Genomic DNA, 23,039 nt, shown 5'->3' with positions numbered 1-23,039 from the left:
GAAACGAAGCAGGGATTAGTGGAGATATCAGGCGCCTCACTCAGTCGCTGAAGGTCCTCCCCGTAGTCTACCAGAAATAGTAGAAATGAAGAATGGTAGGATGACGACAGCGACAGCAACCACCAGAACACCAGAACACCAGGTTACAGCATACAGCAGATGTTCCGGTTACAGCATTCAGCAGATGTTCCTGTTACAGCATACAGCAGATAAGTAAGTCGGCTGCAACAAAAATCATCGTTGCACTAAACATTCCACGCTACCCTTCACACTCCACCTTTAAACATGTCACCCTTCTATATTTCATAGAGCACGTGGGCCTGCATAAACGAACTTTTAAAACAACAAATCAGCTATTTTCCTTCCTTCTCTCCATATCTGCAAAAACAATATACAGATTATTATTTTAGCGTCACAAAGAGCAAATTATGCGCTAACCTGGAAAGAACAACAGAGAGTATTTCATTCTACAAACACAGACTCGTCAACAGCGTTAAATAATGATTTATTACCTCAACAGCCTATGTAGGAAGCTCTCCTTTAAGCGAATCCGCTTCTTTTGTATGGCTATCGTCCGTCGACGACTTTCCTGCCACACCCCTCTTGCGCTGAATTACTTTATGCGTTGGAAAATTCCCCCGCTCAGCCAAGAGTCACACCTGACAACCTTGTCGTCAAATAACATGTAGACGGCGAAAAGTGGTCCCTTCTTGACGTTTCCAGAAAGCCCTACTGTACATGCAGAACGGCACGTTGTCATGAAATGATGTATCACCAACGTGTTGTAAACCAACAAACTTCTGGAAACAAGAAACCTGCCCTTCTCTCTGGCCGCCAATGTTCAAGTGCCAAGTTTCATGTCTCTCTCAAACAACCTTGAAAACATCACGTGACTCCCCGTGTCACATATCCAGTTCAGTCACAGCCGATTTTGCCCAGACACCAAAATCACCCACGTGGAACCCATGCAAAACGAAATCCCCGTGCTCAGCTATGCTCTGTCAGCTAAACACAGCCTGTTGCCCAAAAGCACATGCGCTTCCCATCACAATTTGAGAAAGGCACCCCACAGAGTGTTCCTTTCTCAATCCATGTCACTAAATCGTGACACAGGGACAGTGACTATCTTGTTCATACTACAGAGTGTTGTCCCTTACTCAATCCGACACTGCCACACTTTTTGTTCCTTGAAATCAAACCACCCTTTCAGTGCCTGCTACGAGATAGTCTCGTAGCAAAAGGGTGCATCCTGTGTGCCCATATACGAGACTATCTCGTAGCAAACACGTCAGAGAGTGTTGACGAATAAAAGGGAGATACATCTTTTTTTCCCCACAGCTCTAGAAAACGTCAAACAACAGTTCTATCCCTTTGACCGTAGCTTGATGGATGGATATTTATAATTAGAAGCTCTGTTTCATGGATTACCACACCAAATTCGTTTACTAGAAGTAATGGTAAGCTATGCACATTACCCTTTCATGCTGTGTATTCAAAAACACTGAACTACAGGTATGTTTTTGTGTTTTCAACTGTTGTATGTGTAAAGCGGACTCTGTGTTCCAAGTTTGTTTATTTTTGTATTCAAAATTCATGTTACATACATATTTCTGATAATGATAGCAAAGAAAATCTGGAAATTATTAGATTATATCATACCCAAGGGTAAAACCAAAGAACTTGTATAGTATCTTTGAGTAATTATGATAAATGAATAAACCTCAGACAGATTAGAAAACCTTGTGGAAAAAACGCAAAATTCTGACACGCCCAGTTCAAAAGGCCTGCTTGCCGCTGAAGCTGCTGTTTGCTTGCGCTGAGAGAACTCGCTGAGCTCCCTTTGCAGTTTGCCAAGCTTTTCTTTGCCAAGCGGTAGAGTGCAGTCCTGGGTGTTGATGTCGATGCCCAAGAACGTGATGCGTTGGGTGGGGCCCACAACTGTTCTCCAACTAAGGCCTAAAAAAAAAATAGGTGTGGTTACGGTAACCCGACCTACCCTATTTTTAGGGGCCGACCCTATAACTTTTTATTACATTTGTCAAAAAACCCAAAATAAAACCAAGAGAACGAGTGCAGAAAACGCAATGAAAGCGAAAGCGCCCGAGTCGCACACTTATTTCCCTGTCAAGTAGGTTTATTTGTACACATTAGAAAAAAAAGTAAAACAAAAAAAAAAGTGATTGCCTACCTTCCTACCCTATTTTGGGGGGCTATGTTACCGTAACCACACCTATTATTTTTTTGGGCCTAATATGAAACCCTAACTTTCTCACTAGTTTGATCAAACAGTGTAGCGCTGCATTACACTCTTCATATGTTTCTGCTGCAATGAGAAAATCATCAATGTAAATAACAACACTTTGAACCCACGCCTACGTAGGCATCTACCTATAGCTTGCGAAAGGCGATGACAATGACTGGGTGCCACTGTGGCACCGAAAGGGAGGCTAGAATCGAACAAGTATGTTGCTTGTTTATCTCCCTTAAATGTCCACTTTAACCCTGTCACTTTATAATCATCACAGTGGATTGGCACTGCACGATAAGCCGCTTTCAAGTCTAATTTTGCACACCAATAGCCCTGTTTTGCTATTTTACAGGCATCTGTGATAGTTTGAAAGCGTTCAGAATGCAAAGTGGCATAATCGTTCATAGCACTGCCAAACGGCCGACTGCCGTCATGGATAATACGAACACTGTCACTACCATCGTCTTTTGGTATTGCAGCCAAAGGGCTCACTATCAGAGGCTTGTCAGAAGCGACCACATAATTACCCTGTTTTATTTGAGCACATACTTCTTTCTCTACAGCATCACTAAGTTCCAGAGCTGATCTATGATTGTTGCTTTCAGCATGTACAACACTAGCACCTTGGTCTATTATTCTAAAACCTTCACTAATGCCTTTCAAAAGAAACTCCCTGTCAGGGTCATTTTTTTAGTTCATCTGTTCACACATCTACATGATTAGCAATGCTAGTGACCTTTTCACTGTTGCCTAGCCACTGACATGTGAAAGGATTCTGAGGAGCAAAGGGACTGTCAAGTGTGTGGCCCACCTTATTGTCCGAAGCTGGCTGCGCGTGTCCCTAGCTTTTGTTGCTGTTGTCGACGTTGCTGGTCGTTGCTGCTGCCGCCGATGGGTGTGATGTCGCTCGATGCACTGGTTGCAGACAGACGGAGCAGCAGTGCTCGTATTGGCACCGCTGGGCAAACGAGCAGTGCCCGCGGTTCCACTGCATACACACCTCCTTGCCGCTGGGGCCTACGATGCGTTGTGATGGTGGGGTGGGGCGTGACTCTTGGCGACGGTCGGCGTGTTGCTGGTGGTTTGTAGGTTGTCGCTCCCTCAGTGCTACCATCGCCAAGTGTTGAGAGTCACTGCCCCACCTGAACCCGTACGCTGCTTGACTGACCGTAGGCCAGCATTTCGCCGAGTTTTGCAGTGTATGCGAGGTAGTCAACGATGCACCGACCCGGCAGCCGGCCGGTCTCGATAAGTTTCGCCATAATTCTTGCGTTGGCACTTAGAAACTGGGCAGGCGAAACATTGTCTAGCTTGGTTTTTTGATTGGCGCTCAGTCGAATGAATACGCCCTCTCTAAGCTCGATCTCCTGCTGTTCCGCCTCCCGGAATGTGATGAAGTCTGTTATTTTGAGGGCCTCACCTGAACGTGGCTGTGTGTTCAGAAAAACTGTAGGATCCAGGTCTACACGGCCTCCGTCCAGCGGCGTCGCGGCGCCCGTGCTGGTCGTTGACCTCTGCAATAACTCGTCGAGGGACGTTGCTGCCGTAGCCGCTGTCGTCGCCGGTGATGTCGCCGCTGCATGCTCTCTTGACAGTGGCCCATCGTCGCCCTGAAGTTCACGTATCAGAGCTAAAGTAGCAACATGGTGGCCCGGCTTTAGTTTGAGTTCAGTCACACTGGCCCTCGTGGCATTTTTCAGTGCGATGTGCGTGTCAAAACCGGCCTCCACCAAAATGTCTGCCACCGTAGAAGGGAGCTGTTTGACCCACTTGTCAAACTTGAATTTGGAACTGTCTCTGTCAGTCATTTTGCACTGCTGCGTATACACATTTTGAAGTAAAAAGAACTGAGTAAAAATTTCCAAGTCAGCTTTGCTGGCAAAAAACTTTGCTGCTGCTGCGCCGGTGTACAAAAGCTGACTGACTACACTGAATACAAAAGCTAAAAATCACATATCTAGGCGTAGGAATATTTTACTCAATAGGCCCTACACACACAACTGCCACACGATACAGGACCCCTCTCACGTGCAGCCCGACCCATCCGCTGAACACGCTACTCCAAGGTGTAACCCATCCCGCAGAAGGGACCGACTGCACGAGAGAGCGAGCTGAGCGCACTCACACAAATTTAAACTTTATTTATTCTAAATAACACTTTTACCCCCAATTGAGGCACATCAAGTTATATGAAAAATAATTCACCGAATAACATTTACTTTCAGTTTTGTTTTGTTACTATATTGTATTGTTGGACAGTAAACAGTAACTCCAGTTATTTCAGTGTTTTGTATGGTTTTATGTGCTGTAAAGATGTGTTTATCTTCCAAATTTGTCATTTTTTTTCTAAACAAAAATGTACATATGTGACCCTCCACAACGGAATGAGTCCCATGTCACCTTTGCATGATTTTCATATTTTTACATTTTCCAAAAGAGTTTTTTATGCTCTACCCAGTGGTGAAAACTTGTTTGAGTTATAAGCCTGTGACTAAGGTGACCCTCACACTGTTACCGGACACCCCCGGACTTATATTAAGCCCAGCGCAGAACCGCGCGAGGTGACATGCGACTCATTTCGTGGTGGAGGGTCACATATATGTTAACATTTTCATAATCAAATACGACCCAAATCTATTTCCAATTACATAGTATCATAGCCAAGGGTACAACCAAAAAACATGCAAAAAATCACAATGATAACTCAATAAATGACTGAGTAGTACACACTCTTTTGAACCTACCCTAAAAAGTCAAATTTGGTCCTGGCAAATAGCAATACAAAAATGCAATTATAGCCTGGCACTGAAGGGGGTTAAACCTTGCAAGTAAATCGTACAGTGCATTACGAAAACAAGCGGCAGTTCTCTTGATGTTTTTTTTTTTTTATTAACATGTAAAGGTGTCATAGATACCGGGGTTGACACCAGCATCCTTGAGATCTTGTGCACACACTCTGTTCAAATTTCCTGAAGCCAATGGAGATTTCGCCTGCATGAAAAATGAAGCAACTTAGTTTAGCTGATTTGTATCAAACGCTACAGTGGACTGAAGGAAATACATCGTATCTGTAAGTTCGACATCTATCTATGTTGAACCGTCTTTTGTTGAAAATACATTGGCAGTGAAATATGTGTAGGCCTTAGATGATTAAAAGCATTCATCAGGGAAAAGCCAAGAAAATGCAATTTCTTCTCCATTTTCAGTTACAGAAATATACAAAGGGACATGCAGGGATTTTTGCACAAACAGCGTGCTTCCAGAAGGAACATGCAGTGTGATGCTTAATTTGACTGAAGACCAGAATTACATACAGGCACCATCCCTTCATGCCAAGTTTTGTCAAAACTGGCTTTAAAGCTTATGTCAGAACTATTACCTTGTTCAGTTTAGAACCTACTAAACCAAAGTGTAGGCATTTATAAAGATGATTCGGTTCTTTAAGCCATTGAAGTTGTGTAGAAAAGTAAGAATGATCACTGTTGACATTAGAAGCACATGTGAGACAAACAGTGTCTTGTCATGGTCACAATTAACAAATACGCATTGAACAGATTCGGTACGTTGTTTTTATGTTCTGTTCATCCTTTTGTGTTCACTGCTTGCAGTAATAGTCTTGCCAGTACTAAGCTGATTGTTATATTTGGTCGGTTGTGAAGAAACATACATTTTTGATGGAATATGCTGATAATCAAACTCTGTTTCATTACAAACATGTACCATGTTTGCGTAAATATCTTGTCTTTTGCTTGGATTCAAACAATCTGGTCGCTGTGTTACTGTCATGAGCTGTGTTGGTACTAACAAGAGGCATAAGAAGTCAGATGAACAGCTATAGTCTGGTTCAAAATCTTGCAGAAATGTTCAACATTATACATCAAAACTGAAATACTAGACACTTTAATTTAAAAGAAATTTGCCGCAGACAATTTTTTAAATTTTGTTTTATTACGAATCAATGTGTGCAACTTTCTTAATAAATTTCTTTCATAAAGTGTACTTATTCTTTTCTACAAATAGGCGCGTTCCCTGTTTTGAGCGAACACTGTTTTCATGGTGCACTTGTACTAACCTGTGCTTTAAGCTTAAAATGTAAAAAACAAAAGGTGGGGCAATGTTGAATTCGATACCGAAAAATCAAAAGTAAGGGTTCTGTATGTATCCTGACTGACGCACGCACGCACGCACGCAGACACACACACACACACAACCACACACACACACACACACACACACACACACACACACACACACACACACACACACACACACACACACACACACACACACATATCATGACAAATTTCTATTTATTTTCTCACGACTTTGATTAGCAACAATATGTCCTGTCACACACTTGTGATTATGATCAATTGGTTATAAATCATGTTTGACCTATTTATGGTTATTATTGATGAAGCATTGTGTCCCATTAATACATTTGTTGTTGTTGTTTCTTCTTCTTCTTGTCGTTCGCCAATGCTAAACTTGGAGTCCAGCTCTGGTAATGAAGCTGGTTGTCTTATGAAGAGCCTCCACAGGTCCATGCAGCTTCTCATGAAGGGGCACCTGGCCTGGTCCAGATCTCTCTGTTGTTGTTTTATTCGAATTATTTCCTTTCTAATTCATGTAACACAAGGTGTTTTTTTCAGAATAAACTTTTGCCTTGCCTTGCCTTGTTTGGTCTAAATAGAGCGAATTAGATAGACGTTCAGCAACATTAAATACAGAAAATATCCACACCTGGTTGATATTAAGGGCCAAGGCTAGGTGTGTGTGTGTGTGTGTGTGTGTGTGTGTGTGTGTGTGTGTGTGTGTGTGTGTGTTTACATGTGTTTTTGTTGTCGTTAAAAAAATTGACAAACACGTTTGGTTTGTAGATAGACGTAACCTCGTTACAGAAAAATGTTTCCCATATCGGCAATTTCGAGCTAGAAACCAAAACGCTAAGTGTAGTGTGCGACTTTGAATGTTTTGTTTCTTAAACGACATCAAATCTATACACCCATGGAAGAATGTCACCATGACGTTTGAAGTCGTGCCGCGCAACACTCGATCAAGCTCCATTAAATTCAGTGCAGCCTTCAACAACAAAATAGTGAAATAAACACCACAGCCAAGGGAGGAAGCATACACTGCAGACAGTAAGCAGAGCGCTGGGGGAGACACACTGCACATCAACATGAAATAAATATCCTCAGAGCAACGTTGTTTTGTTTCTTGGACCTTTCTTTATGAATTGTTTGTTCTCCTTAAATCTCAATGTCCGCAATGTAGACGCTGACACAGAACCATTCCTGATTATTTCGAATACACACACACACACACACACACACACACACACACACACACACACACACGCACACACACACACACACTCACACACACACGGCACACACACTCACCGTCACACACACACTGACACACACACACACACACACACACACTGACACACACACACACACACACACACACGCGCGCACACATACACACGCACACCTACACACATACACACACACACACACACACACACACGTACAGACACACACACACACACACACACACACACTGCGCTAGCATGACTAGGTCCTGACTACTTAATACATACATTACAAAAAATCCAGTACCTAATTCCATTAGTTGTGTTTAATTGTTGAATATTGCATTTCATACTGAATAGCATGGTTGCTTAACTGTTTGGCACGAGTGAACATTCGATATCAAGCGCCTGTCAAATTCCTCCCACTCGCGTGACCCAGCTGTCTGACACGCTCGCACTGCGCTGTGTTGAAGGCATAACACCTCTGATAACACTACGAGGACACAGTGTGGCCCAGTCTTGACGCTGTGTGTGCATGTCATCAGACATTTCAACACGTGGGAGTTGCTTAGTGTACATAACATCAGGTGAGCGTTTAATCTTTCAAAATCATCTTCTTATGTAGACCAAGTCTGTTTGTTGGTTGGTTGGTTAACCTTTTATATCGTGTTTTCCACAAAATTTGTGCTATCCGATACCAATGGACATTTGTGTCCTTCCTCAGTTCACGTACCATGCTTGAAACTATTTGCCTTCATGTCTATCACTGTAAAAATAGGGTTCTAAAGTTCATTACTTTCACATTCCTTACTTCCAATCTTGTATCAATTGTGTAACCGATCGAGACACGTTCGTAACAGTACAATGAGAAGTATCAACTGAGAAAGGTCCTACTTTCGGTTTCCAGGAAATGTGTTTTCGGTTTGCTTGAATCGATCAGCTCTGTGAGATACTCAAGGTGATCGCTAGACTTGCGGTTTGTGGCTTGTTGCTGATCTCGTTCTGTTTTCTGCAGGGCGTTTTTCATCGACCAGAGCAAGTTTTCTCTCCTGTGTGCAGCAAACCTATTGTGTGGTCAGGTTTTGCTGAATACATCATTCTGTTGAGGTTAGAATCATTATTATGGTCAAATTATGAATGTGTGAACTAGGCTATACTACATGTCATACAATACTATACATATATGCGTTTGAATGTAGATAAGTACGATATCAGATGATGCCGTTTATTGTAAACACTACCTTATGTCAGATCAATCTGTTGAATATGGAAGGGGAATTAATGGATGGTCATTCCAGTCATATAACTGGTTTTACAATAAACGGTCTCATTGCAAAAAATCTGCACTTTGGCTAAGTTATGACGGGCACCCGGTAGTATAGCAGAGTGTAAGCGTATACATTTTAAAACAGCATGTCTTTGTCAGTGCGTGACAGCCACCACAGTGTGTCAGTACCATGTTGTGTACAGCGCTGTCTGGCCTGTCAGTTTTATTCCAGATGTTTTATCGAGCGTTTCACACGGCTCTCGCATTCTTTGTGCAACAGGGCGGTCGGGTAGAAAACTAGTTGCTATCATATACGGTTGTATTCACTTCCTTTGTGGCAATTTGGTTTCAATTAAATGTGTTTGTTTTTCTTCACCTGTCAGCATTCTTGAAAATGAAAGTAGTTTGTTGATTGAAATGCTTGTTAAGACTTGTCAAGGGACTGGCTGTATTCACTGAGTCCTTGGTGAGCAACTTGGTTTCGATTGGCATTGTTTTTTCTTGACATATCAGCATTCCTGAGAATGAAAGTAGTTTGTGATTGCAATGCTTGTTATGAGGCGGCGGAAGACTCGAAGATACATCTCTCACTGTCAGTATTAGAGCGCTTACGTACGTTCATACCCGTCTTTGATTAACACATATTCCATTTCTAGTCTTTCCTCTCTGGGAAAATAAACCTTCTTCTTTTTGTGTAATTCTTATATAGCACTATGGGTCTGCATTTCGGAAGAAGACAAACACTTACCGTTCTTCCCGGTGCGCCCGGCAGTAACAACGACTTCCTCTGTGTTGCTGAGTGTTGTGTCTGGCAACAGTAACACTGCTCAACATGAGCTGCAACAACCGATGCTGACGTCGTCGTCGTCGTCGTCGTTGTTGTTGTTGTTGTTGTTGTTGTTGTTGTTGTTGTTGTTGTTGTTGTTGTTGTTGTTGTTGTTGAACTCTTTCTCGATTCGCTTAACGCGCCCTCTCATTGTTTTCCCTACAGAACGTAACCATGGCAACAGCAGCTGGTGCAACAACGGACAGTGACACAGAATGCTCAGTGTGTCACGAGCTGTTCAAGAAGCCCAAACTGCTGCCCTGTGCTCACGTCCTGTGTCGCCACTGTCTTCTCTCCTGGCTCGCCTCCAACCCAGAGGCCCTTTGTCCGCTCTGCAGGGGCGCCATCGCGGACCCCAAAGACAAAAGCAAGACGAAGGGGTGGGAGGAGGTGGTGGACGCCTTACCGGATGACGTCGCCATGGCAGCGCTAGTGGAGAGTACACGTGTACTGAGCCAGGACCACGTGTGTGTTGTGTGTCAGTCAGCCGCCGTGTCCATCTGTCTGACCTGCAACGACATGATGTGTAAACCCTGCGGGCAGACACACACTAAATACTCCATGGCCCGTGACCACAAGGTGGAAGACCTGTCCAGCATGACAGCGGAAGAGCTAGCCGCCAGTCAGCCTGACCACTGCAGCGTGCACACCAGCAATCCGTGCGAGCTCTTCTGTCCCACTCACGGGGCCGCCATTTGCCACATGTGTGCCAGCGCCAAGCACCGCGCATGCCCAGACCTGACGGAACTGGCGGAAGTGGCAGACAAGTCACGTGAGGTACTGAGTCAGATGGTGACGTCACTGCTGACGGAAGAGCAGCAGCTGGAAGAAGCTGTGGCAGCGTTGGAGCGCCACCTGGAGGCCACGGAGAAAGTGGTGCAGGAAGCTGTTGCTGAGATCGACAGGACCTGCGACAAGTTGGAGAACTCTGTCAAGGAATGCAGGCGTCGTCTGAAGAAGATGATGCTCGATGCCAAGGCCAAGGTAAAAGACACAGTCTTAGCCCTCAAGGTCACCTTGTTGGATCATCGAGGCAGGCTGACGTCACACCGACGTGTTGCTGATCGCACCACCAGAGGGGCCACCAATAAAGTAATGTGTGACGTGACTCGTGCTTTGAGGAATCGTGTGAAGGACATACTGGTCACTTGTGGTCAACTCTCAGTGAACTGGAAGTCGGTTTCCACGGTTACGCTGACCATTGACGCTGCAGCAGTGGCCCGCATTGAGAAGGAACTGTCAGCACTGGGTCAGGTGAAAGTCAAGCCTGTCAGCATCGGTACACGTCAGGTAATGAGGATCTTGTTCATGAATCGGTATGGCCAGCTTATTGACCTTCCCCACCAGTCTTGAGATCCCAATTTTAATGGTAATATCCAGCTTGTCGACAAAGTATTTCCAAAAGAGTTTACTCACTGTTATAGTCCACGCGTATGCTTGGTGAGTCGAGCAATATCTTCCCAAATTCATGATTACTCCAAATTGCGTGTCACTGTGTACATTCAAATGCAGATATAGGTCAAAGTGTGATATTTATTATTATGGTATTATAGCACTATGTTAAACTTGACAGCACTCCGAAAAGCAATTCCTATCTTGATCTAAATGTGTGTAAAAGCGTAGCTTTTTTTGGTCACAAGTGTTTCAAATATACGTTATGCCTCCCCGTCTTTCTGAATACATTTGGTTTAACCCACGTGTACCACTAACAGCTGAAATTTATGATAGCAAGTACAATGGTGAAAGGAGAGAGGGATACAACACAGGGATGGCTGGAAATAATAGGGACACGAACTTAAACGAACGCTTATATTACGTGCCCTATACACGAATGGTGGATAATACAAATGTGATGTCGGACAGAGATTATTCTAATATATACTATGTCATTATCTGGTTCAAAAACAGGGTCATGGTAAACCTAACAAATAGTAAGACAGAACTATAGCAGGGGAAAGAGGGAGTGGGGTGGGAGGGGGGGGGGGGAGAAGGAACGATAGAGACATGTAGAGAGATGAAAGTAGCAAGCGCATACAAAAGAGAACATCGTAAATCGTAAACTGTAATCCAGTGGCAGATAAACAGTTGTTCGCAAGTGAAATCATTGGAGAATGCGTACACAATATTGGTTATCAGGTTAACAGAAATGCTTGCATGAGTATTGCGAGTCAATAAAAGCGACCAGATTCACAAATAAACGAGTGTACAATTTCAAAAAAAAAACTTATTGGCGCGAAGAGGAATGTGTTCGCTACCATTTAACAAAATATCAACATGTCTGTAATTTACAGGTAGTGCATTTATTGTGGACAGGCGAGCATCTATGTACAGAGGGCAATGTATCAGATAATGGTCAGCGGTTTCGTTCAGATAGCCGCACGTGCATTGCGGTTTTTCCTGTACGTGGCGTTTGCATAGGTCAGAATTCAAATTACTCATGTTTAGGCGCATTGTGCAGTGGTGAATCTCATCCTTTATTTTCCCACAATAATAATAGGCAGGTACATTATAATCAGGAGAAACTAAATAATGTTTAAATTCGCTAATTGAGTTAGTTGTTTTAATGTTGTCAGGCAGGTATGAAGGATTGACGATATAATTCCGTTATGCACGCCGGGACTCTTTCTAGCAGACTTGTTCTATGATAGGGGTTAACCTCTGAAGTTAAAGGTGGCAAAACATGCAGTAAATAATGAGGGCAGTTACCATGTACCACTTTATAATATGAAATCAATTTATGTCTTCTCCATCTTTCTCTTAGGTTACAAAATTCGCTTTCCTTATAAAGTTTCTCAGTGGCTGGTGCCACGAACACCGCCAATTATAGTCCGAATAGCTTCCAAACGTAAATGTTCCAGTGCATTAGACAGGTATTCAGTGCAGTTATCCCATAGGATGTCTGCATAGTCAAAATGTGGTAAAACGAAAGATGTACACACAATTTCCAGGATTTTGCGATTTAATCTGTATTATTTTATTATGAGTTATTTCTAATATGCTGACTGTTAGGAAATATAACAGACATGTGGAAAACATGGATTATCAGCATGAGCCGGAGGCGAATAACCGTTGTATAACATTTGTTTATTCCCCCCTCTGCTTCTTTACCTCTGTAAACTTGTAGAGCTAGTTATTTTTCGATAATGACCCAGCAACCAAACAAATAACGAGCCAGCAACAGCCTGAATCCTCGATAGTGCAATGGGTTGAGAAGCTGTTCTGTTTCGGTACTACTTTTGTGACTGAAAAGTTCCGAACGCTCTATACGTACGAAGTATACATCTCTGGAGCAAACAATACAAACATACCGCATTTAAATTAACAACTACAGGCCTGAACACATGAATCTCCATATAAAATCCATGAGTTCGGTTGTTTTCTGAATCTAGATCTGCCGTGCACAAACCGTTCATCACAAGCAAATTCCCAAGGCAAGTAACTCATACTCTGGCGACAAGAGTAGTTCCCCTTCTTTTAACGCAGTTTCTTCGACAACACTGACTGCAATCCGACGGTCAGTTTTCAACAATATTTCATTTTATAAACAGATCACACGCAACCAAATGCACACATCTCATCAATTTAAACAACATAAAGCGGTTTCATACACTATTTTCCCCAGAAATCTGAACTTCATACAGTAATTAACGTTGGAACACGGGTGCAAAAGTTCGTCTGCTAGTCCCATTTGACGAAAGAACATTTACTAAGCGATACTAAAACATAAACAGAACACACAATATCTGACTTTGCCGCCACAGCAGAATAACAGCATATCTGTGTACTGGATTTTAGTCCAAAACAGGGAAACTGAAAAGAAGTGTTAACAGAATGGAATGATTTGCACGGAACTATACAACCGCGCATTAATCGATCGCCTGCGCAGGTTGACTGGTTGAGTGATTCGGATTCGATCAAACTTTCGCACAAAAACTCCTGTTTTTTTGGAATAACTGAAGAAAGGAGGAATAAAGAGGTTACACACCTCGTCTCAGTGATTATTAAAAATAATGGTCTCAGTTCGCGGTCATGAAAAAGCTCGCTGAAGCTCGCATTTTTCATGATCCGCTAACTTCGACCATTATTTTTAATAATCACTGAGACTCGGCATGTAACCTCTACATAATCGTCTATTCTGACCTAAAGAAATTTCGAAGCGACCCCGCGAATTAAACGGAACAGCCGCAATGGGAACTGTATCGTTCTTATTTGATTGTGCCTGTCAGTCAAATCATTCCTGTGACCTGGGTCAGCCAATCAGAGTCACTCACCTGACGTGATGAATATTCACAGGTCAAATGCGTTCACACAACAATCTCACAAGATAAACCATGTTGAACATGCGTTTTAGTTTATTCTCTTGTCCAACTGAGAACGACATATTTGAAACGACGCCAGAGGGAAAGGAAATGACGTAAATATATATTTGACGTAAATTAAGTGAAGCAATTTCACTTGAATCTTCAGAACGTTGACAGTGACAAGTTGAAGTAAGTGGGTCGGCATTGCAAACGCAGAGAGTGGGGGGGGGGGGGGGGGGGGGGTGCCTTGCCGTTCTGTAAAGCACCCACCGACAAAACTGGCTTTTCTGTATTTATTTAGATAAAGAGCGTATAGTATCTGACCGCATTTGAAGTGTCATTCTTTAGAATATTTCACGCTGATTTCGTTAGTTCCAATATTTCCTTTGTCTTGTTTATTTTTAGTGTGATAAACAAAAAGGGTCCCCGCCTGAACTTTATAACATTTAGAGGGTCATCTAGAGTCAGTCCTGATTGGTCAAAAAGCCATATGGTGCACTAGCTGGAATGGTAATAACATGTGATATGTTTTGTTCAAATACTCCTTTCAGTTCCCTCACCCACAAGAGTCAAGTCCCAAGAAAAAAAGTGTCTCCGTGTCACCGTCCTATCAATCTGCTCCTGCGTAATTATTTCGCATATATTTTATTTTACTTGTTGCTTTCGGTATTGCTGTAAACAGCCCAAACATGTCTCTCCTGTCAAAATATTATAAGATGTTTGATGGGTTGTTGACAGACCAGCTTTTTTGTCGGTCCGAGGGGGAGCATATCGTCTTTTGTTTCATATTTATTGACCAAGGCCGAAGGCCGCGGTCAATAAATATGAAACAAAAGTCGATATACCCCCCGAGGACCGACAAAAAAGCTGGTCTGGCAACACACCATCAAACATCGTTTTTGCCATCATTTTGGTGGTTCAACATTAAGTGAAAAATCAACACAGGGAGCCATGGTTTGAAACGCGAGTTCTGTTATCATAATGCATGTTCGGGGCCCCAGCACGTTGTTCAAAGCTGGCGTGCGAAAGCAACTTACTGTGTGTGATTTGAGTTTATAATGTTGAGACAAGTATGTCACGTTTGAGGATGCGAAGTTCTGTAGGTTCCGACTACAGAGTGGTGTGTGAAACCAACAGTAAGCGCCTTTGAGACGATAGTGCCCATATGTTGCATTCGAGCGATGGGATTGTCGTATTTCAAACGATGTGATTTGCTTGCACAGTCAGCGTTGACCATCTCACAACAGATCTGTTATGTGGATTATCGTGCGACGTTCGAGTCGGGGGCAAGGAATCGCAGGAAGCAAAGATGAGTCTTTTTCCATTGTCACCTTTCTTTCCGGTTGTTGGTGCATATAATATTGTGCGGACAAAATGATGCGACGGCGAGTGTTTTTTGCCTCCAAGATTTTGTGGTGTGGGTATTGTTTTGCTCGTTTCATACCCACACCAGAACCTGAAACACACCCCACCCCACCCTCCCCCTCCCTCACAATCAGTCCATGAACACAAACACTGACACACACAAATTAATGATCAAGTTACCCCCCCCCCCCCCAACCCTTCACTTGCACACCTGCAACGCAGACGATCATATTATTGATTAAATATTCATATAGGTCAGTGTTGGGGTTTTTGTTCTTGTTTGTGTTATTGCAGAATCGGTTTTCTCTTTATATTGCTACACGTGTCTCTTCATTACGTTTCGCCATCGCCCTACCACCCTGCCCCTCTCGGTATTCCACCCCTCGGTTTTCAGTGGTAACATATATATTACTATTAGTAATCGAATATTGAAGCTACGTTGAGTCAAAGGTCACAGAAGATTTGCATCGTGCAGCACTGCACGAATTGGGTCAAAGGACACAAACGATTTGCGTCGTGCCGCGAAGGAAAGATAATCGCGATCTTGTTTCTCATTGCCTCTCTGTTTTTCATTAGACTTGTCATTCTGCTTGCTCGGCTTTGTCAGATGTCTTCATTTCTTGTTGCTATGTTCTTTGCTTTTTTATTATCATTTTTTTTATTTGTGCTTAGTTTATCGATACAACGTCTTGTGCACGGGTCAAAATGTGTGTGTCAGGGGTCAATTGGTTTGACTTAAACATGACGTTCGTGTTTCTCCAAACAGAGATACACGCACTCCATGACTTTGTGAGAAGATAACACATATCGATAGGTTTCATTTGTTTGCGATAAAGCATAAATGTATGACCTTTGATGAGGTAGTTTTGTTTTTTGTTTACATTTGCCAGTTTGCCAGTTCGTATTTGGAACTTGGCGAAACAGTGTCGTCTGTTTAGGTCTGGGGAAACGCCAATGAAAAGAGCCGAAGAATCCTCGAGCGTTTCTATTGGGTTTGCTTTTGATTATCCATGTAATAGGGCTTCCTGCAACTATGGTAACCGGGGATTTATTCCCCGGGGAACATGAGATTTATTTCCCAGGTGCTTGTGAATGAAAACTCGTGAAAATGATGACAAATGTTATTATTTTTTTTCACATTGCCAAGAATAACTCATACATCAAAGTGCGTCTTGTAATTAACGTCATCTCTTCCCATAAATCGATGCCTCTGTTTTTCAGTCTTATTCTGTCCTTCCCTCCAGAACAAGATAATCACGGCTAACCGGCTAGGTGTTCAATGAGCAGATTCCGGGTGTTCCGCAGAGATTAACTCTCATAATCTGACCATTCACAGAATCTGTAGCATACAGAATCTAGCTTAATTGAATTATTAAATATGAAAGGACAAATTTAGAGTACCGGTATACACAGAAATGAAAACCATCACCATGTTTTAAGGTACTTACTTTAGTGGACACACTGTTTTTCTCATTACAAATGTAATTGCAAGCAGCCTTTTCTTCAATTACCGTTGAAGCGATACTTGGTGATTTTCTAATTCTATATTCTTGCAACTGTCAACAGCAACAGGATTGGCGTTTTCACACAAACCACGGGAAGAACATTGTACTGAGCAACGACGGTCTGACAGCAGAGATAGTGAAGGGTGTACAGGATGGTATTGTTGTTGCTGACCTGCCCATGGTGCCCGACGTGTTGTATGAGGTGTGTGTGTGGGGTGGGTGGGGCGTGCGTGTGTGTGTGCGTGTGTGTGTGTGTGTGTGTGTGTGTGTGTGTGTGTGTGTCCGTATGTCTTTATTTGTGTGTGTGTGTATGTGTGTGTGGGTGTGTGTGTGTTTGTGTACGTGTGTGTGTGTGTGTGTGTGTGTGTGTGTGTGTGTGTGTGTGTGTGTGTGTGAACAGGTGTGAAGTGTCCAAACGTACACATGCACAAGCATGAACGCACAATGCAATGTGACGTGACCGATACACCATTTGTATAACACCTGCAACAGTCAACACAAGGAGAAAACGCAACAGAATCCAATGTCAGTACTTTTATATCAATATTACGTCAGCTTACTGTCTCTATACACATTCATCAGAATTGTAAAGAAAACATCTGTCGTACAGATACAACTAGACGAGGTGGACGATTTTTGGCAAAGCTACCTGCCGTGTGGAGTGGTGACTGATACCGATCAACTTTGTCTGCCTGACACAGCTTACAATGGATGGGACTGGGAGGCTGTTGTCATCAGTAAGGCTGTGTACAACCGTGGTCACAAGGTAAGATCATTTACACATGCCTTTGCTGGCATTTTTTAACAATACTCACCTAGGTTTATTCCGATCAAATAATGCAATGTACAACGATTTCTTTACTTTCGTTTGGTACGTATCCATCCCGTTTGAAGACATTTCTTGATACAGAGGTTTGTTTTCTTTCCAATACGTATATATTTTAAAAATATATTTTGTTATCCATTTAGATACAGATCGACGTTCTAATATGGTCGGTGTTCGAGTGCATCCATTCGAGCACTCACTTTGTCAGTTATCATTTAGACCCAGACACACACAGACACAAACACACACAAACACACACGTACACACACACAGACACACACACACGCACACACACACACACACACACACATACATACACACACGCACACAGTGACTGTCACTTCAAACCAACATAATGTCAACAGGAGAAGAACAACCTGAACGACGCAACACTCAACCTGTGGAAGGGAACACGTGTGGGAGTGATGGTGACGACCAAGGCAGAGCTCCACCTGTGGGTCAACGGCAGTGATCGGGGAGTCATCGCCACCACTGTCCCCACGCCCTGCTTTGCTTTCTTTGACCTGTATTACATGTATACAAAGGTGTGTATATGACCATAAAAGAGCTTGTACCTTTCTCCCCCCGCACCCTCCCTCTTCCCCATCTCTTGATTCTGCTCTCTGTCTGATTTACCACTGTCCCCACGCCCTGCTTTGCTTTCTTTGACCCGCGTAACAGGTGTTACAGTACGGTGTGTATCTGGCCATGAACAAGCTGTTACGCATCGCGCCTCCCCCCGCACCTTCCCCTCTCTCTCTATCCCTCTCACTGTCTGCCCTGTTTTAGGGTGTGTGTTTGTGTGTGGGTGTGTGCGCGTGTATGAGTGTGTGTGTGTGTGTCTGTGTGTGTATGTGTGTGTTTTTGTTTTGTTTATTTGTTTGTTTGTGCGTGTGTTGTTATACAATGTCTGTCGCTAGATCTGTCTGTCGCTAGATCTGTCTGTCGCTAGATCTGTCTGAGAGAATGTTGATTGTGAGCGACAATATCAGTGTTTATTTTGCTCTTTTACTGCATTCCAACGCGCTTTCTTTTCTCAGGCATCCGTTCTTCCCCCAACACACCCGGACTGAAGGGGAACATTGAGATCATCAATACACTGCCTGATGTAGGGGACGCGCCCTGAAGAAGGACGAATTTATGTTCCATATTGATAAGTAGCTTGGGTTTTTTGCAAAGCAGATTCATGTTGTGCTTGATAGTTGGTCTCTCTTTAGTTAATCGTGTCTTTGAATTTTATTGTATATTTCAGTGTATTTGTTTTGAATATTACATTTTAAGGACAATGTTGTTACCAGTGTATTTTTTGAGAAAGTGAAATATAAACATTTATTTGAAATAACAAAAAACACGAATGTTATTGAACTTGGTGTAAATATATATATTTTAATTATTTTCTCACGACTTTTATTACAAGTCCTGTTCACACATTTGTGATTATAATATCTCCTACCGGCACGGTGGCCTAGTGGTAAGGCGTCCGCCCCGTGATCGGGAGGTCGTGGGTTCGAACCCCGGCCGGGTCATACCTAAGACTTTAAAATTGGCAATCTAGTGGCTGCTCCGCCTGGCGTCTGGCATTCGGTGTCAGAATAATGTGACTGGGAGAGACATGAAGCCTGTGCTGCGACTTCTGTCTTGTGTGTGGCGCACGTTATATGTCAAAGCAGCACCCCCCTGATATGGTCCTTCGTGGTCGGCTGGGCGTTAAGCAAACAAACAAACAAACAAACAAATAATCTATCCTGACAGATGTTTATACAATTGTGCTTGTTAATTCTTTAAAATTATACCCCGACTTCGTTTTTGAGTCACTTGAGAAAAAGTGACTCTATGTAATCGGTCAGTGTTAGTCTGTCCGGCCGGCCAGCCGTCCGGCCGGCCGTCCGTAGACGCCACCTTAACGTTGGACTTTTCTCGGAAACTATCAAAGCGATCGGGCTCATATTTTGTTTAGTCGTGACCTCCAATGACCTCTACACTTTAACGATGGTTTCGTTGACCTTTGACCTTTTTCAAGGTCACAGGTCAGCGTCAAAGGAAAAATTAGACATTTTATATCTTTGACAAAGTTCATCGGATGTGATTGAAACTTTGTAGGATTATTCTTTACATCAAAGTATTTACATCTGTAGCCTTTTACGAACGTTATCAGAAAAACAAGGGAGATAACTAGCCTTTTCTGTTCGGCAACACACAACTTAACGTTGGGCTTTTCTCGGAAACTATAAAAGTGACCGGGCTCATATTTTGTTTAGTCGTGACCTCCAATGACCTCTACACTTTAACGATGGTTTCGTTGACCTTTGACCTTTTTCAAGGTCACAGGTCAGCGTCAAAGGAAAAATTAGACATTTTATATCTTTGACAAAGTTCATCGGATGTGATTGAAACTTTGTAGGATTATTCTTTACATCAAAGTATTTACATCTGTAGCCTTTTACGAACGTTATCAGAAAAACAAGGGAGATAACTAGCCTTTTCTGTTCGGCAACACACAACTTAACGTTGGGCTTTTCTCGGAAACTATAAAAGTGACCGGGCTCATATTTTGTTTAGTCGTGACCTCCAATGACCTCTACACTTTAACGATGGTTTCGTTGACCTTTGACCTTTTTCAAGGTCACAGGTCAGCGTCAAAGGAAAAATTAGACATTTTATATCTTTGACAAAGTTCATCGGATGTGATTGAAACTTTGTAGGATTATTCTTTACATCAAAGTATTTACATCTGTAGCCTTTTACGAACGTTATCAGAAAAACAAGGGAGATAACTAGCCTTTTCTGTTCGGCAACACACAACTTAACGTTGGGCTTTTCTCGGAAACTATAAAAGTGACCGGGCTCAAATTTTATGTGAACGTGACTCATTGTGTTGTGAATAGCAATTTCTTCCTGTCCATCTGATGCCTCATATAATATTCAGAACTGCGAAAGTGACTCGATCGAGCGTTTGCTCTTCTTGTTCAATTTGTGTTTTATAGATATCCGGCATTTTACAAATGTTGAGACGGCATTGTCACGACCTTATTCTTTAAGCAAATTGAAGGAATTAGTGGTAACAAGTATTTTCGACTCTGTACGAATCATGGCATTGGGTAATGTTTATTGTTTGCCTTGTAGCCTACATTCAAAGCTCACAATCTGGCAGCATTATTGAATTATTTGTGGGTACACCTCACTTTAATGAAACAAACGATTTTTTCTTGTGAAAGTAATTGACGGATTGAGCTCCAAAATTAAGCATACTTAATTGTATTCGACATTTGATCTTGGGAAATGACTGCCTTGCTTGTCTCCCTTTAGAAAAAACGCATAATAATATTGTACTATCGACATAGTTATCTCCCTAAATTCGTGTCCCGTTGTTTTCCTTCGAAAACCCATGTGAATTAAAGGCATATGTACAGCTCATCTAGTGTCATCAATGCTATTTAAAAATGACTTGTTATGCTTACAAGAGAAGGTTCTGACAAATTAGAGGCTTAGGTTGTAGTAGAAAAGCATTCCTGATTTTAAACACCTTAGTTCAACATAACCTGGACTTTCAGCTCAGAAACTTAAACATCTAACTAGTTTGTTCATTACGGTTGTTCCACTTCATTATTTCAAACTTGTTGCATTGCACTCTCTATCTTCATCTGAATCTGAAGAGGGAAGCACATGTTGTGTTTGGATTAAAAGCAAGCTAAATAAAATCAAGAAAATATGTATCATGTAAAGTGTGTGTGTGTTTGTGTGTGTGTGTGTGTGTGTGTGTGTGTGTGTGTGTGTGTGTGTGTGTGTGTGTGTGTGTGTGTGTGTCAAGTCAAGTCAAGTCAAAGTCAAGTCAAACAGTTTATTTACCAAATTCAAAGCACATGATTTTGTTATGGTGTATGCATCCAAACTTCACACTCCTTCCACACGCATATAAAATATGTACAGATAAAGTGTTCAATTTCACTGGGCCTATTTACATGTGTACACCAACCAGACAGTTCAAAACGGACTGGTTGTTCTTTTAGCACCAATTTGACAGGAGTAATCACAGGTTACATGGATAAAGATAAATGAATTCCCTAAAATCATATCTAAAAATATAGTCATCAATATAATAAATCCGAGTACATGCTAACACAGTTATTCAAAGGACACAACCCTTACAACTATTAAGATATTTCATTTAAGGATACTTGATCCATTTCAAAACTTTAACTGACACATATCACAAATCTAACAGATCTAAGAACGATCCACCATTGAGGCCGCAAGGACTGCATCAGGAAAGAAACTGTTTCTAAAACGAGAAGTCCTGCTCTTCAGAGCGCGGAAGCGCTTGCCTGACGGGAGGAGCTCGAACAGATGGCTGGCTGGGTGAGATGAGTCTGCCACTATACCCCTAACTCTCTTTGCTAAACGTGAGCTGTACAGTGAGGCAACTGACGGAAGTTCGCAACCCACAATTCGAGACGCTTGTCTGACAATGCGCTCCAGCTCTTCCTTGTTCCTAGCACTGACACCGCTAAACCACACGGTGACTGAAAAACACAGAATGCTTTCTACAGTGGCCATGTAGAACTGCTTTTGGATGTCTTGGTTCAGTCTACATTTCTTCAGCTGTCTAAGGAAGTGAAGCCTCTGCTGACACTTCTTGATAATGGGCTCTGTGTTTTTGTCCCATGTGTGCGTGTGTGTGTGTGTGTGTGTGTGTGTGTGTGTGTGTGTCACTGTGTGCGTGTGTGTGTGCGTGTGTGTGTGCGTGTGTGTGTGCGTGTGTGTGTGTGTGTGTGTGTGTGTGTTTGTATGTGTGTGTGTGTGTATGCAGGCTGGTCAGAAAAAATAACTTAACCTGTGTGTTTCTATGACAACAGCAACAACAACAACAACAACAACACCACCACCACCAACAACAACAACAAAACCACAACAACAACAGAACAAACACATTGGGGATGTCTGAGATTCTTTATAGCGTGTAAATGCATGCTCTTTGAAACATCCTTTTCGCTGTAATGTAAAAAGCGCCTATTGTTGACATACAGTCGTGTGACTAGACACACTTGCACTGTGCTGTGATAAAGGCACAACTTTACGGGACACACTGCGACTCAGTCATGACGCCGCATACATAAACATGATGACACAAGTCAGCGCTATCCAATGCTCCGCACTGAATCAGCATTTTAATTATGATCTTATCATGAGTTCTGTATTAATGATATTATTAATTATTGTTATTACAACATGTGTGTGATGCTCTGTGCAAAGTCATCTTTTTAACTTTAAAAGCAAGCCAAAACAAAGCAGTGCTCTTTGAAAGTAACTCTCTTCTCGATAATTTTGAAAGCAAGCGCCTGTTTGAAAACATTCAGTCACACAGCCTTTTTTGTTGGCACCAT

At 42.5% G+C, this 23,039-nt stretch overlaps 2 protein-coding genes across 3 annotated transcripts in view; both read left to right on the top strand.

Moving 5' to 3' along the window:
- The window catches only part of LOC138976423 (E3 ubiquitin-protein ligase TRIM56-like), a 91,110-nt gene that overhangs the window by 32,623 nt on the left and 35,448 nt on the right, over positions 1–23,039 (top strand). The gene's annotated exons all lie outside the window — the stretch shown is intronic.
- LOC138976425 (uncharacterized) lies at positions 8,516–21,369 on the top strand. Its single transcript, XM_070349283.1, has 6 exons — positions 8,516–8,675; positions 9,827–10,951; positions 16,894–17,034; positions 17,443–17,598; positions 18,024–18,203; positions 18,699–21,369. The coding sequence occupies exons 2-6, from the start codon at positions 9,836–9,838 to the stop codon at positions 18,729–18,731; spliced, it is 1,626 nt and encodes a 541-aa protein (XP_070205384.1). The 5' UTR covers positions 8,516–8,675; positions 9,827–9,835; the 3' UTR covers positions 18,732–21,369.

Source organism: Littorina saxatilis, linkage group LG9 (assembly GCF_037325665.1).
Source record: "Littorina saxatilis isolate snail1 linkage group LG9, US_GU_Lsax_2.0, whole genome shotgun sequence".
Lineage (NCBI taxonomy): Eukaryota > Metazoa > Mollusca > Gastropoda > Littorinimorpha > Littorinidae > Littorina > Littorina saxatilis.
The sequence above is the reverse complement of the archived record's forward strand: the minus strand, read 5'-3'. Positions and strand labels throughout refer to the sequence as shown.

Excerpts from the sequence above, each read along its gene's own strand:
- LOC138976425 (XM_070349283.1), top strand. The coding sequence starts at position 9,836 with ATGGCAACAGCAGCTGGTGCAACAACGGACAGTGACACAGAATGCTCA. Across the intron at positions 17,599-18,023 it reads TGTACAACCGTGGTCACAAG|GAGAAGAACAACCTGAACGA; the intron begins GTAAGATCATTT and ends TAATGTCAACAG. Across the intron at positions 18,204-18,698 it reads TGTATTACATGTATACAAAG|GCATCCGTTCTTCCCCCAAC; the intron begins GTGTGTATATGA and ends TTCTTTTCTCAG.